This window comes from Lepisma saccharinum, chromosome 23 (assembly GCF_977018435.1).
Source record: "Lepisma saccharinum chromosome 23, izLepSacc3.1, whole genome shotgun sequence".
Lineage (NCBI taxonomy): Eukaryota > Metazoa > Arthropoda > Insecta > Zygentoma > Lepismatidae > Lepisma > Lepisma saccharinum.
In genome coordinates this window covers 34007398-34034787 of record NC_139251.1, presented here as the reverse complement: position 1 = coordinate 34034787, position 27390 = coordinate 34007398, and the positions used below count along the sequence as shown (strand labels likewise).

Genomic DNA, 27390 nt, shown 5'->3' with positions numbered 1-27390 from the left:
ATCAACAAACTTTAGTTGTTCCTCGGTAGAACTAACACAATAAAGGTGAGTAGCATTTTAACGTGTGTACAGAGAGTTGGCAAAGATTAACACAGAAAGTGCATGAAACTTGCATACCCAAAAAGGTTATTAAGGCTGGACTGGGCTTTTGGCAGCCGTAAGGGCGATTTTTTGCAAATTTTCCTCTCCATTCGAAAAACCTCTTTGCTATTCCAAAATATGAAAAATTACATACGCTTAGAATTCCTTCTAGAACATTGACGTGAATTTTCGTGTAGTTTGCTTTCGCTGTTATCTATTCGCTGTTATCTAGATATTCTCAAAAGTTCCACGATTACTTAAGTCTATTAAACTATTGATAATATCTAGGTAACAGTGAAAGCAAACTACACGAAAATTCACGTCAATGCTCTATATGAAATTCTAAGCGAGAAAATCGCCCTTATGGCTGCCCAGTCGAGCCTTAATGTGTTCTATTCCCTAACTAAGAAAATTTGTCTAAAGCATCTTCCCTCAGGAAAAATTGCGTAAGGATCCCCCACTTGCCTCATTGCTTCCACGACGAATCATACAAGCATCCCTCCAAATTGGATCAATTTCCACATCGAGCACTGGATATGATAACTAAACTAACTCTCTAGCATTCTTAAGCCCGAAGGTTCGTGTCTGCAGCAACACAGGCCTTCCATCTGTCCCTATCTTGGACAAGATCTATATACTCTTTCCCATTCCTACCGATTTCCTTTAGGTCCATCTCAACGTTGTCCCTCCATCTTCGTCTTGGCCTTCCTACAGGTCTCTTACCATCAGGTTTCCCAAAAATAATCCTGTAAACTCCTCTTTCCTCTCCCATTCGTGCCACATGGCCTGCCCACCTAAGTCTTCTTGATTTAATTAGTCTAATAATATCTGGACATGAATACAAATTATGTAGTTCTAAATTATGTAAGCTTCTCCACTCACCTGTCTCCTCATCCCTTTTAGGTCCAAATATTTTCCTAAGGATCTTGTTTTCAAATACTCTCAATTTATGTTCCTCTTTCAATGTCTATTCAATTAACATTCTCCATTCCAAAGTGCATTTTAATATTTCTTTATTGTAGACATTCGTGCTGTACTTTAGCTATTTGCTATCTCTTTGCGTTAATCACAGTAATGAGTATGGATTAATTACATACATGAAGCAACAATCATAAGGAAACAAGGATGGGATTCGAACTCGGGACCTAGTCTCTAAATTCATGTGCCAACATCTACACGTGGTATACTGGTCTTATATTGTGTTAAGGGGAAACTAAAAGCAATTTTGCAGTAACGTTTCGATAACAGATGGCAGCACCGTTTGTCATAGCAACCGAGTGCCATGTTGTCAGATCTACGCATGAATCAAGGGTACGTACTATTTGTCTAGGTGCTCCTCCGTGGCCTGCGGTCTAAGGCGCTGTGCTTTGGGCTCCGACTGCTAGACGGTTTGGGTTCGAGTCCACCTGGGTTCAGTGTCTGGGTTCTCGGCCTGTGTATAGGGCCGGTCACAACCCACAATTGTGAGGAAATTGGGGAGCTACAAGTGAGTAAAATAACCCGGTCGCGGATATCTCCTATAGGAATTCAACTTCTGTTTTGGGAGATGCTGGAAATATTGTTATTTATCAGTTAATAGTGATAACTAGAAGAAAACTTTAACTTAATATAAAAACGATACAGGATGACTCAAAATTCCCTTTAGACCCACTATAAAATGAAAAGAAGTTAGGTTAGGTACAATTGATCATGATAGAAACAGGTTGTGCCTAGGCAGGAACCATATTGGTGTATTCCAAGAGGACGTTCGCCATGTTGAATTCATCTAAAAAAATGGAATGGGGATGGTGTGACATATCAAAACAGGCTAGAATTTCATGAGAAATGCAATGGTGAAGGTTTTTTCAACCTATTTTTAATCAGAAAAAAATATGACTGCATGATTGTAACAAATGTCTCATTTTCTAGGTGTGAGAAAACACTCCTAGAATGCTCATAACGCGTAGGGAACGCATCGAGATCGTACTGCTGTCTGGGAAGAGAAGTTCACGTGCCTTGCAAATTATTTTAATCAACAGCACACGCAACGAGATCCAGTGTCGCATGTGACAGTTGCACAATTGCTCTAAAAGTTACGGGAGACAGGACAGGCAACGATCAGGACGTCCCAGAACTTCCACCGACACATTATGAGCATTCTAGCAGTGTTTTCTCACACCTGGAAAATGAGAAATTTGTTACGATCAAGTATTCAGAACTTTTTCCTGATTAAAGATAGGTTGAAAAGATCTTCACCATTGCATTTCTAGTGAAATTCTAGCCTGATTTGATATATCACATCACCCCCTTTCCATTAAAAAAAATATTGAGTTGAATTCAATATGGCGTACGTCCGCTTGGAGCACACCAATCATAACCCCCTAGGCCTAACCTGTTTCTATCATGACCAAATGTACCCAGTCTAACTCCTTTACATTTTATAGTGGGTGTTAAGGAACTTTTGAATCACCCTACATATTAATTTTATCATACAAACATTTTTTTAAAATAATATTCGTAGTTCTATTCACGACCTATTCCAGCTTTTTCACAGTTCTGCCGATTCTAAACAAGTTGGTTTCTGCTGTAATTCTTATTAACTGAAAATCGGCTCTTCGTCTTTCTTTGCAGAAATTAAAACGAGACAATGAGGTGTGGCCTAATTTTGCTGTTTGTGATCGTTTCAACGATTGCTGAACAAATCAGGTTTGACAACTACCAAGTTCTACGAGTGACGCCTTCAGAAGCGCAGCATTTGACAGCCCTGCGTGAACTGCAGGAAGATTACTACAATGACGTAAGAACATTAGCAGTTTGCTTGCTTCCAAGTTCTGTTTTATTTTAACTTTCGTTATTTAAAGTTTTTTGTGTACCTCTCTTAAGCCGCCCGTATATGCTCAATTATCATTGGAACATAGTCCAACAAAATCGACAATTGAAAGACGTTGAACAACGTCTTGAAAGGTCAGATATTACACCTCTACAGGGTCAAAGAAGTTAGTAATAAGTTGTGCTTTATACAGCGTATATTGATACACTTGTATTTTGAATTGTATCTTCTGCAAATATGCTGAATAAAGAAACAAACTGCCGGAGTACTAATTCAGGCGAATGTACATGATCAAAGAAAAATTTGTCGAACATTTCAGATTTTACCTGAAGGTGGCAGTGTGTACGGCAAGAAAAAGAAATAAGTGAGTAGCCGTGACAAATATAATAATAATATATTATCTTCCCAGTGGAACATGTATACATAGAGTACTTGAAAGTAGTGCGATGGCGATATACTTTCTCTGTATTACAAATTTGAATATAAATATACTAGAATATAAATAAACTATAATCTGACACGACAGAGACACTTAATCATCTTAAGCCCGCATCACACGGAACTGGATTTCCAGTAGGTATGCCCTAGTTGGCGCTGGACTGGTTACCAATTTGCTAGTTTTCGCCTCTCGCGATACTTATCAGCGTACTTGTCGATAGACTTTTGTTCCCATACGAGGGAAGTTGTAATGGCGGCCGAGTGAGATGTAAACAATGCATCACTTCACATTTTTAAAAGCCGATAACTATTCAGCCGACAGGAATAACGTTTCGTATAAAACGTTATTAGGTATAACACAATGGCGCTGCTTAAATACATATACTTTACAACGTTTACTGTACACGTATGGAAGAATATTTTAGTTGTTTCAAATGTAAACACCGTGCACTCAGCATAGATGGTGTAACTCAACGCGCCTTTCATGCTGTATACGTTATACATTGCTGGAGTAACACTCGGAAAGCAGAGACAAAAGCCCTCCTTTGCACACTCACAGATTATCTTCACATGGCAAAACTTTGCTCTGATTGGCTGTTCCACAGAATCCAGTCGAGGAAAGCAAGTAGCAATTAGAACATGTCCTATTCCTCCAAACCAGTCAAGCAGTCAGCCAGGCGGCCATGATTGCTACCTAGAAAGTTAGTTCAGCGCTAACTAGGGCATTCCTACTAGAAATCCATTTCCGTGTGATAGGGGCTTTACATCTAACTAACATCATTTTATTTATCTAAAGTATAAATTAATATCAACAACAAAAATGTAATATTTTAAGATTGCCTGTCCAATCTAATGGACATTTCCACTTTGACATGAAAAACGTTTTAAATCCATTCATTTTACAGATAATGACACAAACATGAGATGTGCAAATATCTCGGCGATATTTGTTTCGGTTCTCGAGAAACACGCCTTCAAACACCGCTGAAATTCACCTCCTACGTCACAGATTTGAAAACGTTCTCTCCACAGACAGGAGGTTCTCTGACGTCATCACTTAGAAATGCGTGGAGGCGGGGCTTCTGCTCGTCCCGTCAACTTAGCATGAGCCGCGGAAGCGACAGAAAATTCACTTGTTACTGTGTAAAACAAGTATCTTGTAACTTCCAGTGCAAAAATCTGTGCTCCATTTCTTGGAGATGAATTATGCCCTAGCAGTATAGTAGTATTTACTATAATTCAGCCACTCGGTAGAGGGTTTTCCCATTAGGGTGACAAAGCAAACCTTGTAACAGTCAATGGCTGAACACGTGAACAGCCTTGTTCATTGCGAATACATAGGTTAGTTCTGACTGGCAAGAACTTAATGTTATAGGAATGCCTTTTCTGGAATTACAATTATTTTCGTCATAATATTTTCTTCACAAATTTTAAGATAATACTTTCAGAACACACTGGTTTACACGCCAATTTCTGCAATATAAGAGGTGATACGGTATAAAAAGGTACGGTGAGTTTTTAAATTTCCTGCAGTAAATGACAGTTTTCTTCAGTTAATATATATTGCAAATTTTTGTATTTAGCCTACTTTTACGTCGCTTTTCCATTCACTTTGTTTAACCGCAACGATGAGAACGCATGGTTAATTTATTATGTATCATCTCTAACATCACATTTCTTCCCACTTTTGGCTAATCGCTACAATGAAGATGAATAACTACAAGCAGTATTCGAAGTCGGAGTGCAGGAGTACACCCCCCCCAACACACACACACACTACCACCAAATGCACAATCTAAATATCACCCAACCTGCCACGATAAGAGACGAACTTTTTCTTCTGTCCCATCTCATTTCGAAATCATTCACTTGTCCCATCTCCTTTTATGAGACGAGACGGAACATGCCTCGTCTCGTGATCAACACTAACATTAACAATAGAAGCATCCCCCTAGCTGTCCCCAAAGTCTCGAGCAAACATCCTCCCATGTAACAATTTCCAGTTCAATGAAATGTCACTCACAAGGAAACAGTCATGCCCAGGTCGAGTCAAACCTGGAACATGCGACTTCCTCAGATAGGCATGAATTTTGTGTATAATAATTACAACGCCAGTTCATTCCTGGTAATTCTGAATCTGTAGTTTGGTTTGCATATATGAGCAGGATAATATTTAGTTTTCGAGGGCTGTACCGTCGAAACGAGGAGTCAAATATATATATATACAGGGTGTTTCTAAAGGTCGTTTACAACGCTTGGGAGGTGATTCCTCACACGAAAACAAGCAAAAAGTCTAAGTTCCATTTTTACGACTGAGGCTTCGTTTCCGAGATAGGAGCCTCGCAAAAGGTGACAAAGTGAACGTCACACCTAACTGGGACGAATACTATCACAGATAGAGAGGCGGTTCCAAGGGAATCATAAAGGAATCGTATGTGCTCAGTCCGGAAGTCACTATGAAAAGTTCACTGCACGCATGCGCAATGGAGTCCTCAAAGGAATTGGGGATTTCCAGCAACAACAATGCATGGAAAAGGTATGTAACGCAGCAAGAAGGACCGTGACAATGAGAAATGCGTTCAAGACAACACATCCCGACCTCAAACATCAAAACATGACCACCGAACACAAAATCCGAAAAGTTGAGCACGGTTGCATACCCCAGTTACACGCGAGGAATGAACGAATCATGTCATGTGGCATACGAGAGACAGGAGGAGGGAAAGAAAAACACAATATCAGATGATTGCGACAACGTGTATTTTTACACGCGACAACTACGTAATATCCCCCCCACACACACACAGCAAACAACAAATGCTACAATATCTTACGCACAGACAGTCCGTGTCACTGTACACCAACTTAAGATGTCACTTTCACCACACAAAGGGGGTGGGGAGCAATACCAAAAGTGTTCGCACGCGATCATTGTGACGTAAAAGAGACCAGTTTTGGAAGCGCTGCACAGGCAAGTCTGGCTCTCGTAGTCTACGTTTGACCTTCATGACTGCTGTTCCCGCGAGAGGAGCTCGAAGGGTTGGTTCTCTCCGGCAGTCGTCCCAATCGTGTTGCAGGTGCTGGGATATGATCAGCAGTTCGCTCTAGGTTGTCATACGCATTGAAGAGTACTAGTATGTTGCATTGAAAGAAGTTGACGTGGTGGAGTGGGCAAGTCAAGTATCGCAACAATTGGTCTGTGGTGTTCGTACGGTGATACGGCCAATTTGTGCAGTGTGCCAGTGTTAAACAAAAACAATACTTTGCAGTTCCAGCTCCCTATTACACAGATGGCTGCGTATACGACCCAGCAGCTAGCAGACATGCATCTCATGTATGGGGAGGCACGTGGTAATAGCAGTGAGGCAAGGCGTCTGTATGGAGAACGCTTTCCACATAGACGTTTACCGTCTCACACCTTCTTTCAGGTAGTGGACAGTCGACTGCGTGAAACAGGGTCAGTGTTACCACCGCGACAAGAAGTTGGAAGACCCCTGGGTGTACGCACACATCAGTTTGCAGAAGATGTGTTAACAGCGGTCGCAGAACATCCTGGCACCAGTACGCGAGTGCTCGCTCGGGCACGAAACACGTCTCATGTGAATGTTTGGCGAGTGTTGTCAGATGAAGGAATGCACCCTTTTAAACTGCAGAAAGTACAAGAACTGTTACCTCGTGACTTTCGCCCTCGTATGGAGTTTTGCCAATGGTTGTTGCATCAGCTAGACACAAACCCTCACTTCGGGGCAAACGTATTGTGGACAGATGAAGCCATTTTCACCAGGATGGATGTCTTCAATAGTAGAAACAGTCATGTATGGGACTTTGACAACCCACATGCACTTTTTGTGGCCCATCACCAGCACAGGTTTTCAGTGAATGTGTGGTGCGGGATAGTACATGATCATTTAATTGGACCATACATTCTCCCTGTTCGCCTGAATGGTCGCACGTATCATGCATTTCTTAGTGAGGTTCTGCCTGAACTGTTGGAGACCGTACCTTTGGCACTGCGGCAAGAAATGTGGTACCAACACGATGGTGCACCAGCTCATTTCGATCGTAATGTACGACATTTCCTGCATGACGTGTTTCGCAATAGGTTCATTGGTAGGGATGAGCCTGTGCCTTGGCCACCGAGGTCGCCAGATCTCAACCCTCTCGATTTTTTCTTCTGGGGAGAAATGAAAACCCTCGTATACGACACACCTGTCACATCAGCTGAGGACCTCGTTGCTCGCATCAACGTCGCCACCGCGACGGTAGCAGATACACCTGGCTTGTTTGCTCGTACTCGACAATCCTTGATTCGTCGCTGTCATCTCTGCGTAGAAGTAAACGGCAGACATTTTGAAAACCGTCTGTGATTATTGCCCTCGGCAAATACCAGTGAGAACACTTTTGGTATTGCTCCCCACCCCCTTTGTGTGGTGAAAGTGACATCTTCAGTTGGTGTACAGTGACACGGACTGTCTGTGCGTAAGATATTGTAGCATTTGTTGTTTGTTGTGTGTGTGTGGGGGGGGGGATATTACGTAGTTGTCGCGTGTAAAAATACACGTTGTCGCAATCATCTGATATTGTGTTTTTCTTTCCCTCCTCCTGTCTCTCGTATGCCACATGACATGATTCGTTCATTCCTCGCGTGTAACTGGGGTATGCAACCGTGCTCAACTTTTCGGATTTTGTGTTCGGTTGTCATGTTTTGATGTTTGAGGTCGGGATGTGTTGTCTTGAACGCATTTCTCATTGTCACGGTCCTTCTTGCTGCGTTACATACCTTTTCCATGCATTGTTGTTGCTGGAAATCCCCAATTCCTTTGAGGACTCCATTGCGCATGCGTGCAGTGAACTTTTCATAGTGACTTCCGGACTGAGCACATACGATTCCTTTATGATTCCCTTGGAACCGCCTCTCTATCTGTGATAGTATTCGTCCCAGTTAGGTGTGACGTTCACTTTGTCACCTTTTGCGAGGCTCCTATCTCGGAAACGAAGCCTCAGTCGTAAAAATGGAACTTAGACTTTTTGCTTGTTTTCGTGTGAGGAATCACCTCCCAAGCGTTGTAAACGACCTTTAGAAACACCCTGTATATATGAAAGGTTTTTTTGTATTTATAATGATAAATAAGCCTTTGCATACGTTGTTAATTCTATATTTTTATAGACTTGAGACGAGAATGAGAATTGCCCTCCCAAACCGAGACGGATGTTTATAAATTGAGACGAGACTGTCAATGAGACATTTACAAATAAACACGAGACAGACATTTACAACTCTCAACGAGAACGAGACCAAGGCTGCCAGTCTCGTCTCGATAGGATCCTTAGTGGTGAAGTTGTGAACGAACCAATTAATGCGTTAGAGGTAACGAGATGAGGCGGTTTTTTTTCGCAGTACAAAATTCAAAATAATTATATCGTACCATTTCAGTATGGGATAATGTTATACACATGGGCGTATATATAGTTCACGGGGGGGGGGGGGAGGATGAATCAACTTTTGGTATGATTAGGGTTGCTTTATTTCGTAAGTGAAAATCCAGGACACTGAAGGCCGGAAGCTTGTTGGGGAGCAGGGGGGGGGAAGGGGTGCTGGACCCGACAAAGTTGTGTGTATGCAGTCACACTACTTATTAGTATTGATACTTTTATGTTCATCTTGTGTCACTACGTGTTTAAGAACCAAATTTCTTTAATATGATTCGAGGGGGGGGGGGGGAAATAACTGATTTGACAGTCTCAATGTAGTTTCTTATCGCAGAAATTCCGAAACTATCAGGAAATTGCAGATATTGGTCTGCAGTCCCGTCTGGTGTGTGGAATTACGAAATTTCCTTCCCATCCGTATCCGTCCTATACGTCTCTAATTTAAGAGAATGAAATAAGTCCGAAGGAAATTTTCATGAACAAGCGGATAGAACAAGGAAACTGGTAATTTTAGTGAACCAAAAAAAGAGAGGGGTTGGACCCGTTGAATCTCCCTTAAATACGCCCATGGTTATACACATTATTTCCTTGTAATAATTATACATAAACTAAGTATAGATATGTACTGTGCAACTAATGTAATCTTCTCAGTGTATTTTCTCTTATCTGCACAAAAATATTTGATCATAATATGCGCAACAGAAATGAAACACAAACTGAAATTGCTTTATGGAAAAGAAAGTTAAATAGGCTTTATAAATAAAGTGAAGAAAGTGAAAATTCCTATTTTGCACTACATAGGTTACGGTAAATATAGATAAATATAAGTTTAAAAAAATATTTTTGAGTGTCTGGTCAGCAACCAATTTTATAAGCAATATTTTTCGCATGGCCTGAGAACACACACGCAGCTGAACCCTTTCATTTATCTTGCACGTGAGCAGCACGGATATTTCGTAGAAGAATGATCATTACAAAGCATAGCTTTCCTTTCTCCTATCGCTCCTTCTTCCAGTATTTAAATCGGTACAGATTTGTAAAACTGCTGCACGTGTTCGCTCACCGTGGGCTAGCCATCCGGAACTGGACGCTCGAAGCAGACGACAAACGAGCTCTCCCTAAGGAATGACGTAGTAACATGGCGGCGGCGTGTTTTCAGCGCAACGCTAGCCTCGCAACTTTTGAAGTATCTTTTCTGCCTTAAACTGGACGCAGAGAAACGCGAGAACTTGCAGGGGTAATTTTTCCAGGGTGTAGTTTTTAAAATTGCTGTAAAAAAAATTGAGTGGAAATGTCCATTTACTATCGTATCACTTCTGCTGTCGAAATATACAGGAATGTTCCATCGTCCCCATTTTGTTTCTCACAAGTAACAGCCACAAGTAGGCCGATTAGTTCTGGGGGGGGGGGGGTAAATATTTTAAAATATCAAACCATTAAAACAAGGTATAGATAAAACATTAAAACAGATAGGGTGAATCAGCGATGCTCCAAAGTTCTGTGCGGGAGCGAAAATCACAATATTTTCGAATTTTTATATTATACTAGCTGATTTCCCGGCGTTGCCCGGGTATTTATTTATCGCAATCTTCTATTAGACAGGAAAATAATGAGTTCTAACTATAGTGTAAAATGAACTTGGAGTTGAACGGCATTGGGAGTGTCACTATTCATTTCGGCGGCCCCAAAAACTATGGATTCCACACTAATATCGGTCGTTTTCGATTATTTTTACATGTCTCTTTCCCACCCCCATTCCTAGGGGGTGCCAGGGGTGTCTTACCCCCAAAGTATTTCCTTCGAGATTGCAAGTGATACGTGTACCATATTTGGTTGAAATCGCTCCAGGCGTTCGAGAGTTATGCCGGAACAAACACACATACATACATATATTTTTATATACAGGGTTAGTCAAAAGTATCGGGACAGGCCAGTAATAACGAGACCCGTGGACGGAGGAAAATCACATGTCGCAAGTGGGTATTGGTGCGGAAACTGCATTGAATGGGGGTGTGGATATCATTGCAGCCAACTTGGATTCCGCCATATTGGATATCACACAATATTTTCAAATGGAAAGGGGTATGTATGAAACATCAATTTAGGCTAGAATCGTCCCACAAACGACAATCCAAACTCATTTTGGACCTATCGCCATTCGTGGAAGAGATAGGGTGTGCTACTTTTGACTGCAAAAAGTGAGATTTGTCTGAAAGAATTGTTTACTGTGTTCTTGTGGGTAACTGTACACTGCAAGTAAACAGAGAGCATGAACAGGAAAACATGACATTGACTTACAGAATGCCTCAAAGCAAGTGCTCACACTGCTTCCCGTCGACTGTCTGACAATACGATGTCAACCGATCGTAATAACTGCAAAGTGCATGTTGTAGCATATCCCGAGAAAGTCCTCTTGTTTCGTCCACAATGTGATTCCGTAGATCATTCAGGGAGTGTGGTTTGGTGCGATACACTTTGTCCTTCATGTGCCCCCATAAAGTAATCCTGTTCATGCTCTCTGTAATTTGCAGTGTACAGTTACCCACAAGAATACAGTAAACAATTCTTTCAGACAAATCTAATTTTTTGCAGTCTAACGTAGTACACCCTATCTCTTCCACGAATGGCGATAGGTCCAAAATTAGTTCCCCTTTCCATTTGAAAATATTGTGTGATATCCAATAATGCGGAATCCCAGATGGCTGTCATGGTGGCCACATCCCCATTCATTGCAGTTTCCGCACCAATACCCACTTGCAACATGTGATTTTCCTCCGTCCACGGGTCTCGTTATTACTGGCCTGTCCCGATACTTTTGACTAACCCTGTATATATAGAAGATTGTTCTCGAAGATTTGGAATATTTTTCAGAAATTAGATAGTTGATTAGGTGGGAAGGTCTGTTTCACCGGTAAAATATTCAAATCTTAAGTCAAGCAATTAATAAAAAAAATATCTTAATTTTAGTTCAAATTCTGGACCGATGTATGCGCTGTGGGTCGACCTGCTGATATCATGGTGTCTCCGCAGAATGTGACTTACCTCTCTAACTTTCTCCACACTTCCGGAATGCCAGCTGACGTGCTTGTACAGGATGTTCAGAGGTAAATTTAACCTTATATTTCTATAAAGAAAGCGAGGTATCATAATCATGGACGTCCGCAGGATTTTTTCCATGAAGGGGTAAGGAAAGTATTTTTTTTTTCAGGGAAGGGCAAACAAGACATAGTGTTGTTCCCTCAGAGAACATTGCTTAAATTTGAATGTACCATATTAATGCAATATTTAGCAGCTATTATTGTGGCTGAAATGAAATTATATGTGTGAAATATATAATTTTTGGTTGACTTGTCTTTTCCAGGGGGTACAGCCCCCCTTTTTCCCCTTTTCCGGACGCCCATGATCATAATGGAAATATATTTTCATCATTTAATCTCGCGAAATGCAACCTTAACTTAATTTTCTTTTCAGTTTAATTGACAACCAAAGACCAAGCAACCATACCAGGGCCACAGGAATTGATTGGAATGATTATTATAGAGTTGACGATGTAAGTTCAAAATTATCTACTCATAGCTAGAAAGACACAATACAAAGTACTATTAACATATATGAATTTCATTTGTATGACAATACATACCAGCCCTAGTCATTTTGCCGCCCTGGGCAGATGGCGGCAGATGTCGCTCCCATTTAACCCCCCCCCCCCCCCCCGTCATTACGCAGCAACGGGAAATTGAAAATCAATATATTCCTAAGTAAAACATCAAACTATAAAATAAATAATGAGACTTGTTAATAAAAAAAAAATAAGTACTATTAAGCACAAAACGGTATCTCCCTCGTCCATAGTTAAAACTTTAAGAAATGCGACACTAATTTTATATTATTATTATATTTTATGACAACTCTCTCTCTCTCTCTCTCTTTTAAACGTATTTTAAATGTAACAAATATTAGGAAAGAATTGAAGGCTTGACTTCATATGTTTACCGTTGTAGGTCTGTGATATATGATTGGATTTTAAAAATAATTACATGTAATATTCTCGGATCTCCCGCGTGGGTGATCTAAGGTCTGAATTATTTCCTGCGTTGTCCCTGCATAAAGCGGCTCTGGGGTTCACCCAGCCCCAAATTAATTGGTACCTGGGGGCAACCTTGGGAGGTTAAGGCGTCCGGAGAGTGGTGCTTATCACATCACCTCCAAAATGGCCGAGATCGAGAATGTGTGTGGCCCTTCCGCCACATCCCGTAAATGTGCCTTCATGACATGGTGCTATATGCACGGGGAACTTTACCTTTGCATGTAATATTCTTTTTCGTATAATGCTATCTTGCATAAAATGGAAACAAGCGTGTTTCAGACATGATTGACCGAAGATAGTATTTCTATTAGCCTTAAAAAAAAATTTAAAAATGTTCGCCACTTGCCACGCTTACCGACAAAGTTAAAAAATTAGACGTTCTACACTCACATTAGGTGCAAAATCATGACCCTTTATCAGTTTAAGCTCTCCTTTGGTGTAATTGTTTTATTATAGCCGAAAGCACTTTTAGATCATCTTTTAATTCAATTTGAATTTGAATTTTTATTACTCCATATAAACCATATACATTGGTATTTGGAGCGTTCAGTACAGTTCATATAAAAAGTATATAATTACAAAATTTCTATAATTTACAATCTAGATATTCATTAATGCTATAATATTCCTTATTAACTAATAGTTTCTTTAATTTGTTTTTGAAACTTGCCATACTTTTTGCTTTTATATCATTTGGTAAATGGTTGAATATTTTAATTGCCATCTGTTGGGTCCTTCTTGAACTAATGTTAACCTGGTGAAGTAAGGCTTTAAGAACTGTTTATTTCGGGTGTTATATGTGTGTTCTATTGAACTTCGCTGCGCAATATAATGACATTTCATATATGTACAGTGAAGGGAGGGTTAATATTTTGAATTTCTTAAACAACGTTTTGCACGATTCCCTAGGCTTTATACCTGCAATAATCCTAATGGCTTGCTTTTGTTCTCTAAATGATTCTAAACTTGCCGGTGAGTTCCCCCAAAATGCTATTACATAATTTATTAGTGAATGAAACATTGCATAATATAACTGAATTAGTGAATTTGTATTAAGTGTTTGTTTTAATATGCTCAGAGCAAATATTTTGGAATTTAGTTTTTTAACGAGTATTTTTACATGGTTTGACCAATTTAGATTTTCATTTATAGTAACTCCTAAACATTTTGTTTCGCTAACTAATATTACTGGGAGATGGCTATTCTTTACTACATCTTTAATTTTATTGTTTTGTTTAGTGTGAAATAGCACGGAATTTGTTTTCTGTTCATTCAATAGTAATTTGTTACTGTCAAACCAAGATTTCATTTCTTCCATTTCTTCCATAGCTTTCATATGTTAACATTCCGGCAATTTGTCTACACTTTTCAGACAAAAGATCAGATGGCATGTTATTATACTTGCTATTATCATAAAATAAATTGAAAATTCACTATGATGTTTAAGCTGCTCAAATCTTTCTCTTAGAGCTAAAATAATCGTCTAGGACCTGGTACAGTTTTTGTGGATCTTCAACAGTTTCGTCATACTGAAACTGCTTCTTCTTTCGATTTCCGACGTAGTCTTTCCTATCTTTGGATCATCTAATTAGATGCCAATAATTATTTCTCATCAACCGGGGTTGCCGCCTCCCGACGCCTCCAAGCTGCCAAGTGGCGTCTAAGAAACTTTGAAATTTTTCATCACTCCTGATTTTTCATAGCGTTGATATATTTGCAAGAAATCATCTAACGCATCGTAGTGCGGCGATTACCAAACAAAGTAATAAAAATATTGCATTTTATATATTTTAGAGAAGAAGTAAAAAATAAGTCAGAATACTCGCATATTTGTGCGAAATAAGCCAAGCGACAGCATGAAAGAGCTCGAAATGCGCAAGAGATTCGCTAATCTTATCGCATCGAAATGATGGCCCAGTACTACCCTCCCGTCAAGTTTCCCATTGAAGGCAAAGGTGTTAGAAGCCCCAGCTCATCGCAGAAGAGGTGCGAATTCATCGTCTTTGACGGTGCCGAGAACAGCCGAACCATGGCCGAACGCTTCCGCACAGGCAGTTTCAACAACGTCTACAACTTTCCCCCACTCTTGAAGGTCTGAGTCATTACAGGCCTTTTTTTCCAGCTCCATCCCCATTCTTACAGCCAGGGCAGGGTTTGTCCGGGTCTGGAGTCATCAAGATTCTTCAGAGTGTCTAGTGGCGTGATCAAGGAGGCTCAAAAAAAAAAAGAACGTCAAAGGCAGGAAAAGATGGCAAAATGAGAAATTCAGGAATGACTACTAAAAAGTACACGGGCACACCACTGCGAATGTCTGATTTTTCCACTTGTTAAGAGGAAAAGCACACATTGAACGATATGAAATCTGCTTTTCATTATCAAAACAACAATTGACGGTGGACCATAAAAGTTCTTACCTTTAAACGCATGAGGTGTTTTCATTCAGTTTCGATCATATTTAATAATTAGAGCCCGGAAGTTCAGGCATTTATTTTCATTAAAATAGGCAGGCAAAAAGGCATTTATAATGTGGAAAATAGGCACTAAAAATGAAAAAAAGGCAAAATAAACTGAAAAAGGGCACATTTGGAAGTCTCTTACTTTTATCTATAATTTCTGGCAAAATGTTAAGATCTACATTGGGAAGAGCATTTCAATTTTTCCGTCTTGATTGCACATAACTAAACACAAGGTGTTTTTAAAGTTCTCAACATTCATTGATAGTCGTCTGTCAGAGAGAATGTTTCTCATAATAGAAAATGATCTTTCTACTTCGACAGAAGTTATTGGAGCATACATAAAACAAGCTAATGTAGCTGGACTCATTTCGGTAACAGCATTTTCACCTTTTAGAATATAACAAATTGATTTCAATTGTTTCAGGTCCTCATTTGCACTCACTACCCGTTTGCACTTTTCCGCAACAGCTGACCCCTTTTCTCCTGGCACTTCCATCATCTGCTGCATAGATTCCTCGTAGATTTTCATGGATGCTATAATTGTAATTGTCTCTGGCAATGCACCATAATGTGCAAAAACAAACTTGAATAGCACAGGAGTTTTTTCACTTCACGAATTGAAGCCGCTTCATTTTCTGGAAGAGCATCTATCACCTCACTAATTTTTTCAAGGTTGTTAGCATAATATATAGCTGCAGATATCCAGGTTCTGCATCTGGTCAAGACTGGTTGCGGAGGTAAACTAAGCTAAGATGCAACTTTATTAAATTTTCAGGTTCGAGAGAGAGATTTCAGAAATATCTTCCTTGTCTTCGAAATCAACCTGTCCACTTCAGCAGTCAATCATGCACAAGGAAATGTTAACCGAAAGGCAATATCCTAACTGAGTATGAAATACATTTTTCACTTTTCTCCTTCAGCAATGTTGAAACATGCATGAGTTCAATATTACTTAATTAAGGCGAAAATTATTCACATAATAAACGGAAGAAAAATAAATGCCAACAACGTCTTTTGGGAGAAAAATAATTTATATACACATTTTTTTTTTAAAAAAAATGGTCAAATTTAATTTAAAAAGGCAAAAAAAGGCATTATAATTAAAAATAGGCAGTGGGGTCCCAAATAGGCAAAATAGGCAAAATGGAAAGGCTTCTAAAACATTCGAAACAACATAAAAAACATATATCCGGAAAAATTTTATCAATATATGCAGTAGATAAAAAAAGGCATTCTGCCAAATTTACGGGCTCTATTAATAATTCTCATCGTTTGGGATAGAAGTATGTGTTTTTTGTATTCTTAAGGTCTGTGGTATGAGCTTTTACATTGAATTGGCAATGACCTTGGCATTTATCGCAGAGATATATTGTACCTCCCCCCATCCCCCATTGAATGATCGACCATGACGTTTGGGAAATATTGCGACGTAAAAATGTCACGTTTCGCCACTGGTTTTGAAGACATTTGTTTATTACATTAAATGGAGTGAAAAGTTATACCAGATAACTAGCGTGTAAAGAAATGTAAAGCCACGGAACTGGTTAGCAATACACTGAGCCTCATGTGCGACCATTTGGACAGTTTTATTGTCACTAATTATTTGAAGGAGCGCATCATAGACCTCTGCACTTGATATCTCACCGGAGTTAAGACATCGAATCTGCTTTCCAACCTTGTAGTACTCAGTGGTTTTAAAGTGAGACTACTGATATGTTCCTTCAAAATGGTGGGTTGGCATTTATTAACTTGCAAGTTATATAATATTATAACTTTCAAGTTTTCAATAGCTTTATTTTTTCTTCTCTTCAAATTTTGCCGCCCTAAAAATTTGCCGCTCTGGACGGTTTGTCCCCCCCCCCCACCCTCCCGTCGGCCCTGTACCAGCATCGCTTGATGGCTCTGAAGTTAGGTGAAGGGCTAGTATGAAAAATGTAAAACATGCTTCTTATTTTCATCCTTCCAATGAGGAAATTGGGTTTCTAACAAAACACACACAAAAGTGGCAAAAAGTAGGGGGGCAACCGCCATTGGATATGATAAAAAATTGACACTTTGATTCGTAAGATGATAGTTCGATATTGAACACAACCAGTTTTGTAATTAAATACTATACTGAAAGTCGCACCTACACATAGAGAATCAAAAGAAATACTTATTTAGAAACGTTTATCACTCTTCTATAATTCTTGGATTAAACCATCAACATTTTCTGCTTTCTATATTCTATGTAACCCTAAGAGTTGTGCTATTTGAGTATAGCAAGACAACTCGATTGTAAGATCTTCGGATAATCGAATGATTTGAATACAGGGGTGACTAATATTCTGTTCTTTCAATCTGGATACACCACTTTCGTAAGATTTTCTGTTGTGTCACATAATTATGTGATAAGAAAATGTAAGAAATGTTGCAATGGGCAAGCGATTTCATTGGGATATTAAAATAATGTCTCAAGCAGTGTTAAATTATTATTAAACAGTTCTTAATTTCAGATATATTCGTGGCTAGATGATTTAGCTCAGCAGTATCCTGAAACAGTGACCGTCGTCGTTGGTGGCCAGTCTTTTGAGGGCAGGGAGATAAGGGGTGTGAAAATATCATCCCAATCTGGAAACCCAGCTGTCTTTATCGATGGAGGTAATTTCAGGTTTTAAACGCAACATCTCTGTGCACGTGTGCATGTTTGTCTCTGTGTTCACTCTCTGTGTTCCTCTCCCTCCTTCTCACGCTTATCTGATTTCTGCCTCTTCCTTGCTCTCTACTTCTCCCTCACCTCCAAGGAGTGCCTCCCCCAGGCCAATAGTGCATCCTGCCACCCCAGATCAATAAAGTATTAAATTACTACACCATGGCTACCTCTATCCTATTACTGGAAGTCACTTTTTAAGCTATCCTGAAAACTTGATCTGGTGCCATACCCATGAAAAAATGGGTCAAGGGATGAATAAAGATTATGATCTTCCTTCCCTTCATCTAAAGCAGTGGTTTCCCATAGTGCGCACAGCGAAATGTTCCAATATTTTCACTGAAATGGTATGATTGTTCAAAATATGTGTTTTTTTTAGTACTTTTTTTTTACACATAACATGTTAACACTGTTAAGCCTTGCTTCCATATTAAAAAAACATTAAAATACTGACCAAGGCAGAATTTATTGTATAGAAAATATATACACTAAAAAGGTAACGTTTCCACCCCTAACGGGGTTTTCTTCAGACGAATCTTCACACTAGAATGATGAAAATTACAAAACATCATCTTATATATACACACACTCCCAGATTAGAACATTTCCTGTCAGGAATTCCTGAGTGTGGAATCTCTTGACAGGTGATTGACCGGTCAACATGTTTCTGAATTTGAAATATGTGTTTATTTTTAAACTTAAGGAAAGCAACCTAACCACACTAACTGAGCGTTGCAAGTGTTAGATACGCCTACATTCTGACTTGGGCACCACGGAAAATTCTTGAAACAGTAAGGGCACCGTGAAACAGAAAAGTTTAGGGACCCCTGATCTAACGGATTAAATATGGTGCACCTAGTAGCAAAAACTAACTTGAAATCACCTAAAGTAGTGTTACTAAGGAAATATATTCTGATTCTGCCTCACCCGGCCTCATCCCACACATTGTAGCGTGGTACCAAGGTGTAAACTTTTTTTAACGTGTATTTTAGAAAAATGTATACATATTGAAATTCATATTTTAAGGAAAAATGGCCCCCCAAAATTTTGATGATGCGGTCCGTGCCATTATCCCCCACATCCATGGGCTTGTTGTCACCTCCCCTCTTTGCATATGTGTTCCTCTCCTCTTTCCAATATTTCACTCTATTTCTTCCTTCCACCTATCATTCTGTCTCATCCAATGCTGTTTGTCTTCCTGTTCTCTTCTTGTTTCTCTTTTGCTCTCCCTCTGTGATCTCCCTACCCTTGTTCTTCATATATCTCTCTCTCTCTCTCTCTCTCTCTCTCTCTCTCTCTCTCTCTCTCTGTCTCTGTCTCTGTCTCTCTCTCTGTCTCTCTCTCTCTCTCTCTCTCTCTCTCTCTCTCTCTGTCTCTCTCTCTGTCTCTCTCTGTCTTCTCCAGGGATTTATCCAGAATTTTCCATCTGGGGGTGTAAGGATAAATTTAGCCAAAATGACCATAAATTGGATCTTCGTGAAAGAAAAAAATTGGGGGTGTTGAGGAAATCACTGGTCTCTCTTACTGCACCTGTCTCTGTTTTTCTTCTAGCCGGCCTTCATAGCTAAGTGGTTACAATTTACTATGATGCCAGAGGTCCTGTTCAAATCCCAGTTTGATAATGGGGTGTTCTTTGTGAATGTCCCTTCATGAATTTAATCATATCATCACTCATCTTTATCGTGCGATTAGCCAAAAGTGTCAGAAAAGCGATGCTAAATAACAAATTACAATCAAATTCTCTGCCTATATCTTATTTATCCTCCCCCTATTTGACACACACCTGTTTTTCATCTCGAGACGTAACTTTACAGTGTGTTAAGATGTTTTTCTTACGGTGCAGGCATCCACGCGAGAGAATGGATTTCTCCTGCCGTTGTGACTTACATGCTGAACGAGTTGTTGACCAACCCAGAACTTCAAACGCTGATTGAGAGCTTCGACTGGTACTTCTTCCCCACCATAAACCCAGATGGCTACGAGTACACCTTCACCACTGTAAGTACTTCTCATGTTATTTGTCGATGAGTATTATCGCTACATCATTTCACTTACATCTGTTCACGTTGTGCATCATGGTCGCCTACAGGGAGGATCAGTATGTGTCCAAATCAGCGAGCGCGACGATTCTCATCCCTTCGAAGTCGTCCCGAGTAGTACAGTTGCTACTTTCCTTACCAGGTGTCAGCTCGAACGTGTGACACTTTAATAAATGCCTTAAATACTGCACATTATTGCTACTTTTATTTGAATGAACTTCTATCACATATGTCATAACACTTGAATATATCTAATAAAAGAAAACCATTTTTCTCCAAGGTTTACATTTAGTTGGATTGGAGTACTGTATACACCAAGCACTCTGATTCAGAAATCATAAAAAAATTAAATACAAGGTAATAATGGCGTCCATTTGAAATATTTTAATATTTTGCAGGACCGAACCTGGAGGAAGACGCGAAGTGACTCTGGAGCACGTTGCTATGGTGCTGATGCAAATAGAAACTGGGGTTTCCATTGGATGGGTAAGTATGTAGGTCGTGTGGGTTTCTAGAATGAAAAGTTTGGTGAAGTTTGTTATCATTTGGGATTGGGCCTCCTTACTTTATACCTCTTTGGATAATTACAATACTGATGATGAATGGGTGAGGAGATGACAGGGGAAGAAAGGGGTGTAAGAAGACCTAAAGCAGATGTGGCACCACACTCTCCCAGAAGTTGTCCAACACATTAAAAAATGCCGAAGAATGTAATTTTTATGTGTGTGTAGAGATAGCACCGACACTGAAACGAACTTTTAATAACCAAGAGAAGAACAAGATCAGACTCTCTGAGGTGAGAGCAAGTGTGTGCCAGACCTCTGTCTGATGTGATAGAAGACTTTGGTATGATACGTGAAAAATTCACCTAAACCAAATTCAATATACTGTGCAACTTCTTCAAACAAGCAGATACCTACCAGACAATTTACAGATTAAGTCCTATATTTTGTTTATTAACCATGGTGCAACATTCTGCGAGGTCAGAGCCAACCTACCGACTGCCAGATTCGCTCCAACCTGTCGAGTTGAGAGATCATTCAACCAGTTATGGAGTGATGAATCCCCCCGTCCTTCTTGCAGGTTTCCATGGCTCGGTTACACAACTTATTTGTAGCTGCCCAATTTCCTCACGATGGTGGGTGGTCACCAGTCCCATACACAGGCCAAAATCTAAGGAAAAAAGTTGTTATGTTTTCTCCCAGGAGACTCGAACCTGTATGTGTCCTGTAGCCGGAGTCCAAAGTATGACACTTTAGATTGCATGGCCAGGATGAAGGAGATATATTTTTGTTTGTAGTAATTGCAAAGTCAATCCATTTGTGTGAGCCTGTGCTTGGTGGTTGCATATATTCCGGATAACTGTTTGTTTTGCAGACGCATACACAGTGCAGTAATTTGAAATTGAGACTGATTTTTTCCTCGGTAGGTGGCGCCACTGTGCAAGCATTCTGTGGTGCGAACAAGTGAGGTGTATGTCACGAACAATTGGTGCAGAGCTCGTTGACCTTGAGTGACATTGCCACATGTGTCATTGTTGAGTGTGGGCACGTGTCGTGAAAGTGCATTGTGATTTCAACATGGAACAAAGAGCAAACATCATGTTTTGTGCGTACCTGGGTAAAGCTGCTATGGAAACAATTCACATGTTGCAGCCAAGTTTATCCCGTACACATGTATTTGAATGGCACAGGTGTTTCACATGAAGGATGGGAGTCAATTGAAGATAACGAGTATCCGGGCGCAGCAAGGACGGTGAGAACACCGGAATTGGTTGAGAAAATAAGGACAATCATTCATGAAGACCGAAATTACAGACAGACTCTTACTGCTGTATTTTATCTTGAGGTTATAAAATGTTTGTGATAACAAATGTGATGCCGAGTATCGGGATGATGGCTGCTGATGTCTGCTTCATGACAATGTCCCAAGTCACAAGGCTGTGATTGAGAAGGACTTTTCGACCCAAAAGGGAAGCCGTATATTGTTGCATCCTGCCTATTCACCAGATCTGGCCACATGTGATTATTTTCTATTTCCTAAACTAAAATCTGCACTCAAGGTTCGTACTTTGACGACGTTCCAACCATCAAGAGGGTTATGACAAAGATTTTAAACAGCATTACACAAAACGAATTCCAGCAATCCTTCCATGCACTGGTAGGCAGAGTGCAATGATGTGTGGATGTAGGAGGGTCCTACTTTGAACGATCACAGGTAAGTACCTTTCTATGAACATTTGTTTATTTTCTACAGCACCGGTCTCGATTTCAAATTGCCGCACTGTGTCTATACTGTGCTGCATAACATGTTGTTATTGCTATAGTTTTCAAGACCCAAGATGAGGCTGGCATTAACAACTCAAGGCAAGAGCGAAAACTAAACAGGCATTTGGAAGTCAAGACAATACCGAGACTCTGCAAAGCTAGTCTTGATTTGGTGTGTGAGAAAGAGAACAATCAACAGTGATAGAACAGCTGTTGTCAGTGACTTTCTCATCCTTCTTGAAAAAGAAAGAGTGAACGAAATGGTGAACAACTGAATGACAATTGTTCTCAACTACTAAGAACCTCCACAATAGAGTGCTGCATCCAGGCTTTTTTGCTCGATCGTCTAATAGTTCACATGGATGACGCTACATGGCTTATGGAATCGACGTTTTCTTCGCTCGAGCGAATAATGCTCGAACAGGCAAGCGATCGGTATACGCTCGAAGCCCAGTAGTTCACGTACAAGCGTAATTTGTCTGTGGCAGTGGGCCTTCAAATATGGATCGTGAAGTGAAAGATGCAGTGGAATGTTAACTGAAGTGAACATAGTCATCATCTCAATGTTAAAATGTAATTTAGTCTATCTTGCTAATACATAGCAATATATGAAAATGAATAAATGATTATGGGCTGAAACTACTAACACGAATTTTACACATATATTTGTCCGATTATTGTCCCATTGATTGATATTCTATATATTCGAGCGAATCACGCTTGAGTGTGGGAGATTCAATCGAGTTTGAGCAAGCAAAAGTGGTCCAATGCAGCACTCTACTCCACAAGTAATGGAAATATTCAGATTGAAATTCTGTAAGCATGTAACGAATTTATTTGTAATCCAGTGTTAATAAAAATATACTTTATTTGCAGAGGGTGGTGCCAGCAGTAATCCTTGCACTGAGACTTATGCTGGGGCCAAAGCTTTCTCTGAAATCGAAACCAGCAGCCTGTCAGAATTTATGCAAGGTATCCCTGATATCCAAGTTTACATAACGTTCCACAGCTATGGACAATACCTTATGTTACCCTATGGTTATACAAATGAGAGATATCCAGATTACGAAAACTTAGTAAGTACTTTATATATAGCGAAGTCCATAATAATGAAAATATATATTTCTAACACACAAGGGATGCTGACGATAGTGTTGTGTTTTGATTGGTTGAATGATTTGGTTATTATATTTCATGCCGCTTTTCTGCCATTTTTGGCCAAGCATGGCGATGAGGATGATACAATGAAATTGATTAAGGGACACTCACAAAGAACAACCATGCCTAGGACTCCTAGTGCAGTGGTGTGCTCAAGAGATGTTGGTGGGGCTCAGAATTTACAAAAAAGAATATTTAATACAGAAAAAGATGGAAAAATTAGGACTGAGTACTGGAAAAAAGTATATGGAACTCCCCTCCCCTTTTTTGAAAATCCTGAGCATGCCTCTGCCCTAGCATTGAAGCGCAGAGGTCGCCATTCTGCCATGCAGTTCGGTAGCGTGTTAAGTTTTGAAATCCCACTTTAGATGTATCTTTAGTATCTCAGCTTGTGCAGAAATTTGGTAAGAATAGGATCATAATCAGGACCCATACTAAAATGAACTATGTAAGAAGTACAATGTATCTAAAGATATCTGTTTGGTGGTTACGCGGAGATAGGTAATTAACTCTGATAAGCTTACTTTTCATTTTTCCGCGTAAATTTTTTCTCACGATCCATTTCGCCACTTCGCCTGATGAAGCCACCAGACAAGTGGCGAAATCGATTGAGAGAAAAAAATTACATGGAGAAATGAAAAGTAAGCTTATCAGAGTTAATTGTGTAAGTATTTTTTCTCATTCCTCTGACATATCGCAGCATAACTGGAGTGAATATTTCAGAAATGCAATAAAATTATTTGGAGGGCTCGGGTGTAAAACATGTTTAAGTGACATTTTGGTCATTTCTGAGTTCATTAAGAGAAAAGGTTATTAGAAGCTATACTGTAGATAAATTGTTTTCGTGTTGTGTTTACCAATTTCAGAAGACTTCACTGAATCCAATGCAAATTGTATGACATGGCAATTTCACTCGGAAATTGAAGGATGGCACATTGTATTTTGTAACTCAAAAATGACCAGAATGTCACTTAACCATGTTTTACCCCCGAGCCCTTCATTTTGTAACTGCAGCAAAGAGTAATCAGCCATTTGCTGAAAGATGCTGAAAACAAACATACACAAAGATAGTGTCTGCAAGTCACATTCCTAAAATTATATTTGTCTTCTAGATGGCAATTACAACGGCTGCAGCAGGTGCTCTAGAAGCGAACTATGGCACACTTTACTCCGTTGGAAACATTGTAGATCTTCTTTGTAAGTATGTCTTCACTTGTGTTCTATTTCTGTATTCTACGGACTTTCCTCCGTTAGTTCCGGTGTGGAAAATGTTTGGAACAAACTAAGACCCTATAATTAATACACAGAATATAAAAACAAATTTCACGGATAAGTGTATTTCAGTAAAAAAAATTGTTACTGTGTCTATCTTTCCCAAAAGCATTCGAGCCTAAATTTCCTATCAAATATATTTGCAAATTAAAAAGAAAGAAGTTGATTAGGTACTTACTAGACTGTGCATGATAACATTCTAATAGTTAATGCACAAACTGTGTTTTAGTTTAAAAACTTACTCCCACACTTTTTGATTTTAAAAAAAAAAATGTATGAACAGAATACAAATAAATTTATTGGTTCTTGATTCTTATTTTAGAAGTGCAGGTTACACATGGTTTTAAAGGTTTGCCAGTGCAATTAGTATATATTGGAATGTACACTACTTTGAAATAAAGTAATGAAACATATCCAACAGATGTGCCACATAGGAAAACAATTAAGTTATTGGAATTGAGTTGAGAATTTCCTAAGACAATAGACAATCATGTCTGTCAAAATGGTTACCAAAGGCTACTTGAAATCAATATTTGGCTAGAATCCACATACAATGAGCAAAATGGACTAACAATGACATTTTGATTGGATATTCAGTTTGAAAAATGACAGATGGGACAGGACAACTTGATGCCACATCATTGCTTATTATTAATATCTATAACTTTTCTTGTAGATGTTGGTAGCGGTGGATCTATAGACTGGGTGAAGGGCATTCTGGGAACTCCTTTGACCTATGCCTTTGAATTGCGAGATACGGGAGCATATGGATTCCTTCTTCCAGCTGATCAGATAATTCCTACAGGAATTGAAACGCTTGATGCTGTTATCAAGATTGCGGAAGCCGCAAAGAAATTATAATATGACAGCACTGTAGTTGTGTAAGAATCTAAAATATATATATATATACACACACACATATGTGATTTCTTCTCCATGAAAATCTGGATGTTTTATTTCATAAACCTTATTCACTGTATGATATCCATCCCAAACAATGGCCGTGCGATCAGTCTTTGGCATGCATGCTGGTTTGAGTTTCCTGGGGTGAAGCAAAACAACTTTCCTCCTGATATTTTGTTATATAAGGGGCCGGTAGCCACCCACCATTATGAGGAAATTCGGAGCTACGAATGAGTAGCATAAACTGGTCATAAGAAACTACAACAACAACTTGGGGTTTGACCACGTGTCACCCTATAACTGGATGGATGGGGAGGCATGTGGGAGTGAGGCTGACAGTTGGATTGGCCCTGGCCCTCAAGGGCTGTTGCACCACAGGTTATTATTGTTTTATATACAAACAATACAGCAATGCAAGTCACTGTTGCAAAATTTTTTAACGCAGTCATTCAATCATAGCTATCCAAGGTTAAGCTATCATGTTTGGGGTTGGAGTTTACACATTAACCTGCGGTTGGAAGATGAGACCACATGTTCCCTCTTTTTCTTGACTATGTTTGGCTTTAACACCTTGTAAATTGTCCTGTGTGCTGCGGACTGCTCAGGATTGTTCAACACCCCAGCTTGCTTATTCTACAGAGTGTTTTAAAAGTCATGTAACCCTAACTTTGATCACTTGAAACATATTAACACCAGGGTTGGCATTTTGCCTGTTTTTTTTTTTTCAAAAAACCCAACCCGGGTGGGTTTTTCAGATAAAAAAATGGGTTTTATTGGGTTTTTTCAGGTTATGTTTAAAAATATATATATTAAAAATGAAATATTTTTTTCTCCTAGTAGTAATGCATTGTAACATTCAATTTGTATTGCTTTATACCCTGTTTCAACTATCTCTAGAGCAAGGGAATGAAAATAAGTCTCTGCGCAAGTAGTAACAAAAGATGGCTCCACCAATGAACACCGGAGAGAGAAATGGAAATTCCTGGAAAGGGTAGGGGGTCAAGTGAATGCAGTTACCAGCCTTCACAGCAGCATGTACTGCTTTGCTCTGCCCACTACATTTCCTCCCCTTCTCTGATGCTATGCACGCCCTTGCTCCAGAAATAACTGACAGGGAGTAGTTGACTGAATCAAAAACTATTTAACAATTCTTTTAACATAATCTGTTCTAAAATATTCGTCCAACAGTTTGATTCTATTCTTCCAGGAGGGTGTAATAGTTAATGCTTTGCGATCAGTTTTCAGGGTTGCATTCCCTGAGGAGGCACATACTTTGATGTATCCAAGAATCAGACTACCGAGGATTTGGGGGGGGGGGGGTACAAAATATGTTATGACCAGTGTTTTTTTTTTCTGGTAGTCAACAACGGTACTCCATAGTGGCATCTTATTATAGGTGAGGACTAATAACATTTTATTCTAACAAGAGAAATGCCTAGGATATCATAAGTCCTGGGTTCAAATCCTGGCCTGGGCATGGGTATTCTTTGTGTCCCTTCATCATATCATCACTTGTTCTCATCTTTGCGATTAGCCAAATGTGGCAGAAAAGAGGAGTAAAATAAAGCAAATCAATCAGTGAAACAAACAAGAGAATGTGTGTGTGTATGCTTGGATGCATCATCCTTTATGAACATAACACAATTTTGAATAGTTGTTATGATGAACACATTAACAAACAACACGGTACCATATCAACTTGAATAGTGCCGGAACCTTTCTTCCCAGAAAAAAAAAAGCAATAACTAACTTTTTACAGAT

At 39.4% G+C, this 27390-nt stretch overlaps 1 protein-coding gene across 1 annotated transcript; it reads left to right on the top strand.

Moving 5' to 3' along the window:
* Positions 1-24: 24 nt before the first annotated feature.
* On the top strand, positions 25-25636 carry LOC146005286 (zinc carboxypeptidase-like). Its single transcript, XM_083144409.1, has 10 exons — positions 25-45; positions 2692-2857; positions 11726-11862; positions 12230-12308; positions 17797-17941; positions 19834-19988; positions 20428-20515; positions 23173-23372; positions 24567-24651; positions 25403-25636. Exons 2-10 carry the CDS (start codon positions 2708-2710, stop codon positions 25585-25587), a joined length of 1224 nt encoding a protein of 407 aa, XP_083000535.1. The 5' UTR covers positions 25-45; positions 2692-2707; the 3' UTR covers positions 25588-25636.
* The last annotated feature ends 1754 nt before the right edge of the window (positions 25637-27390 follow it).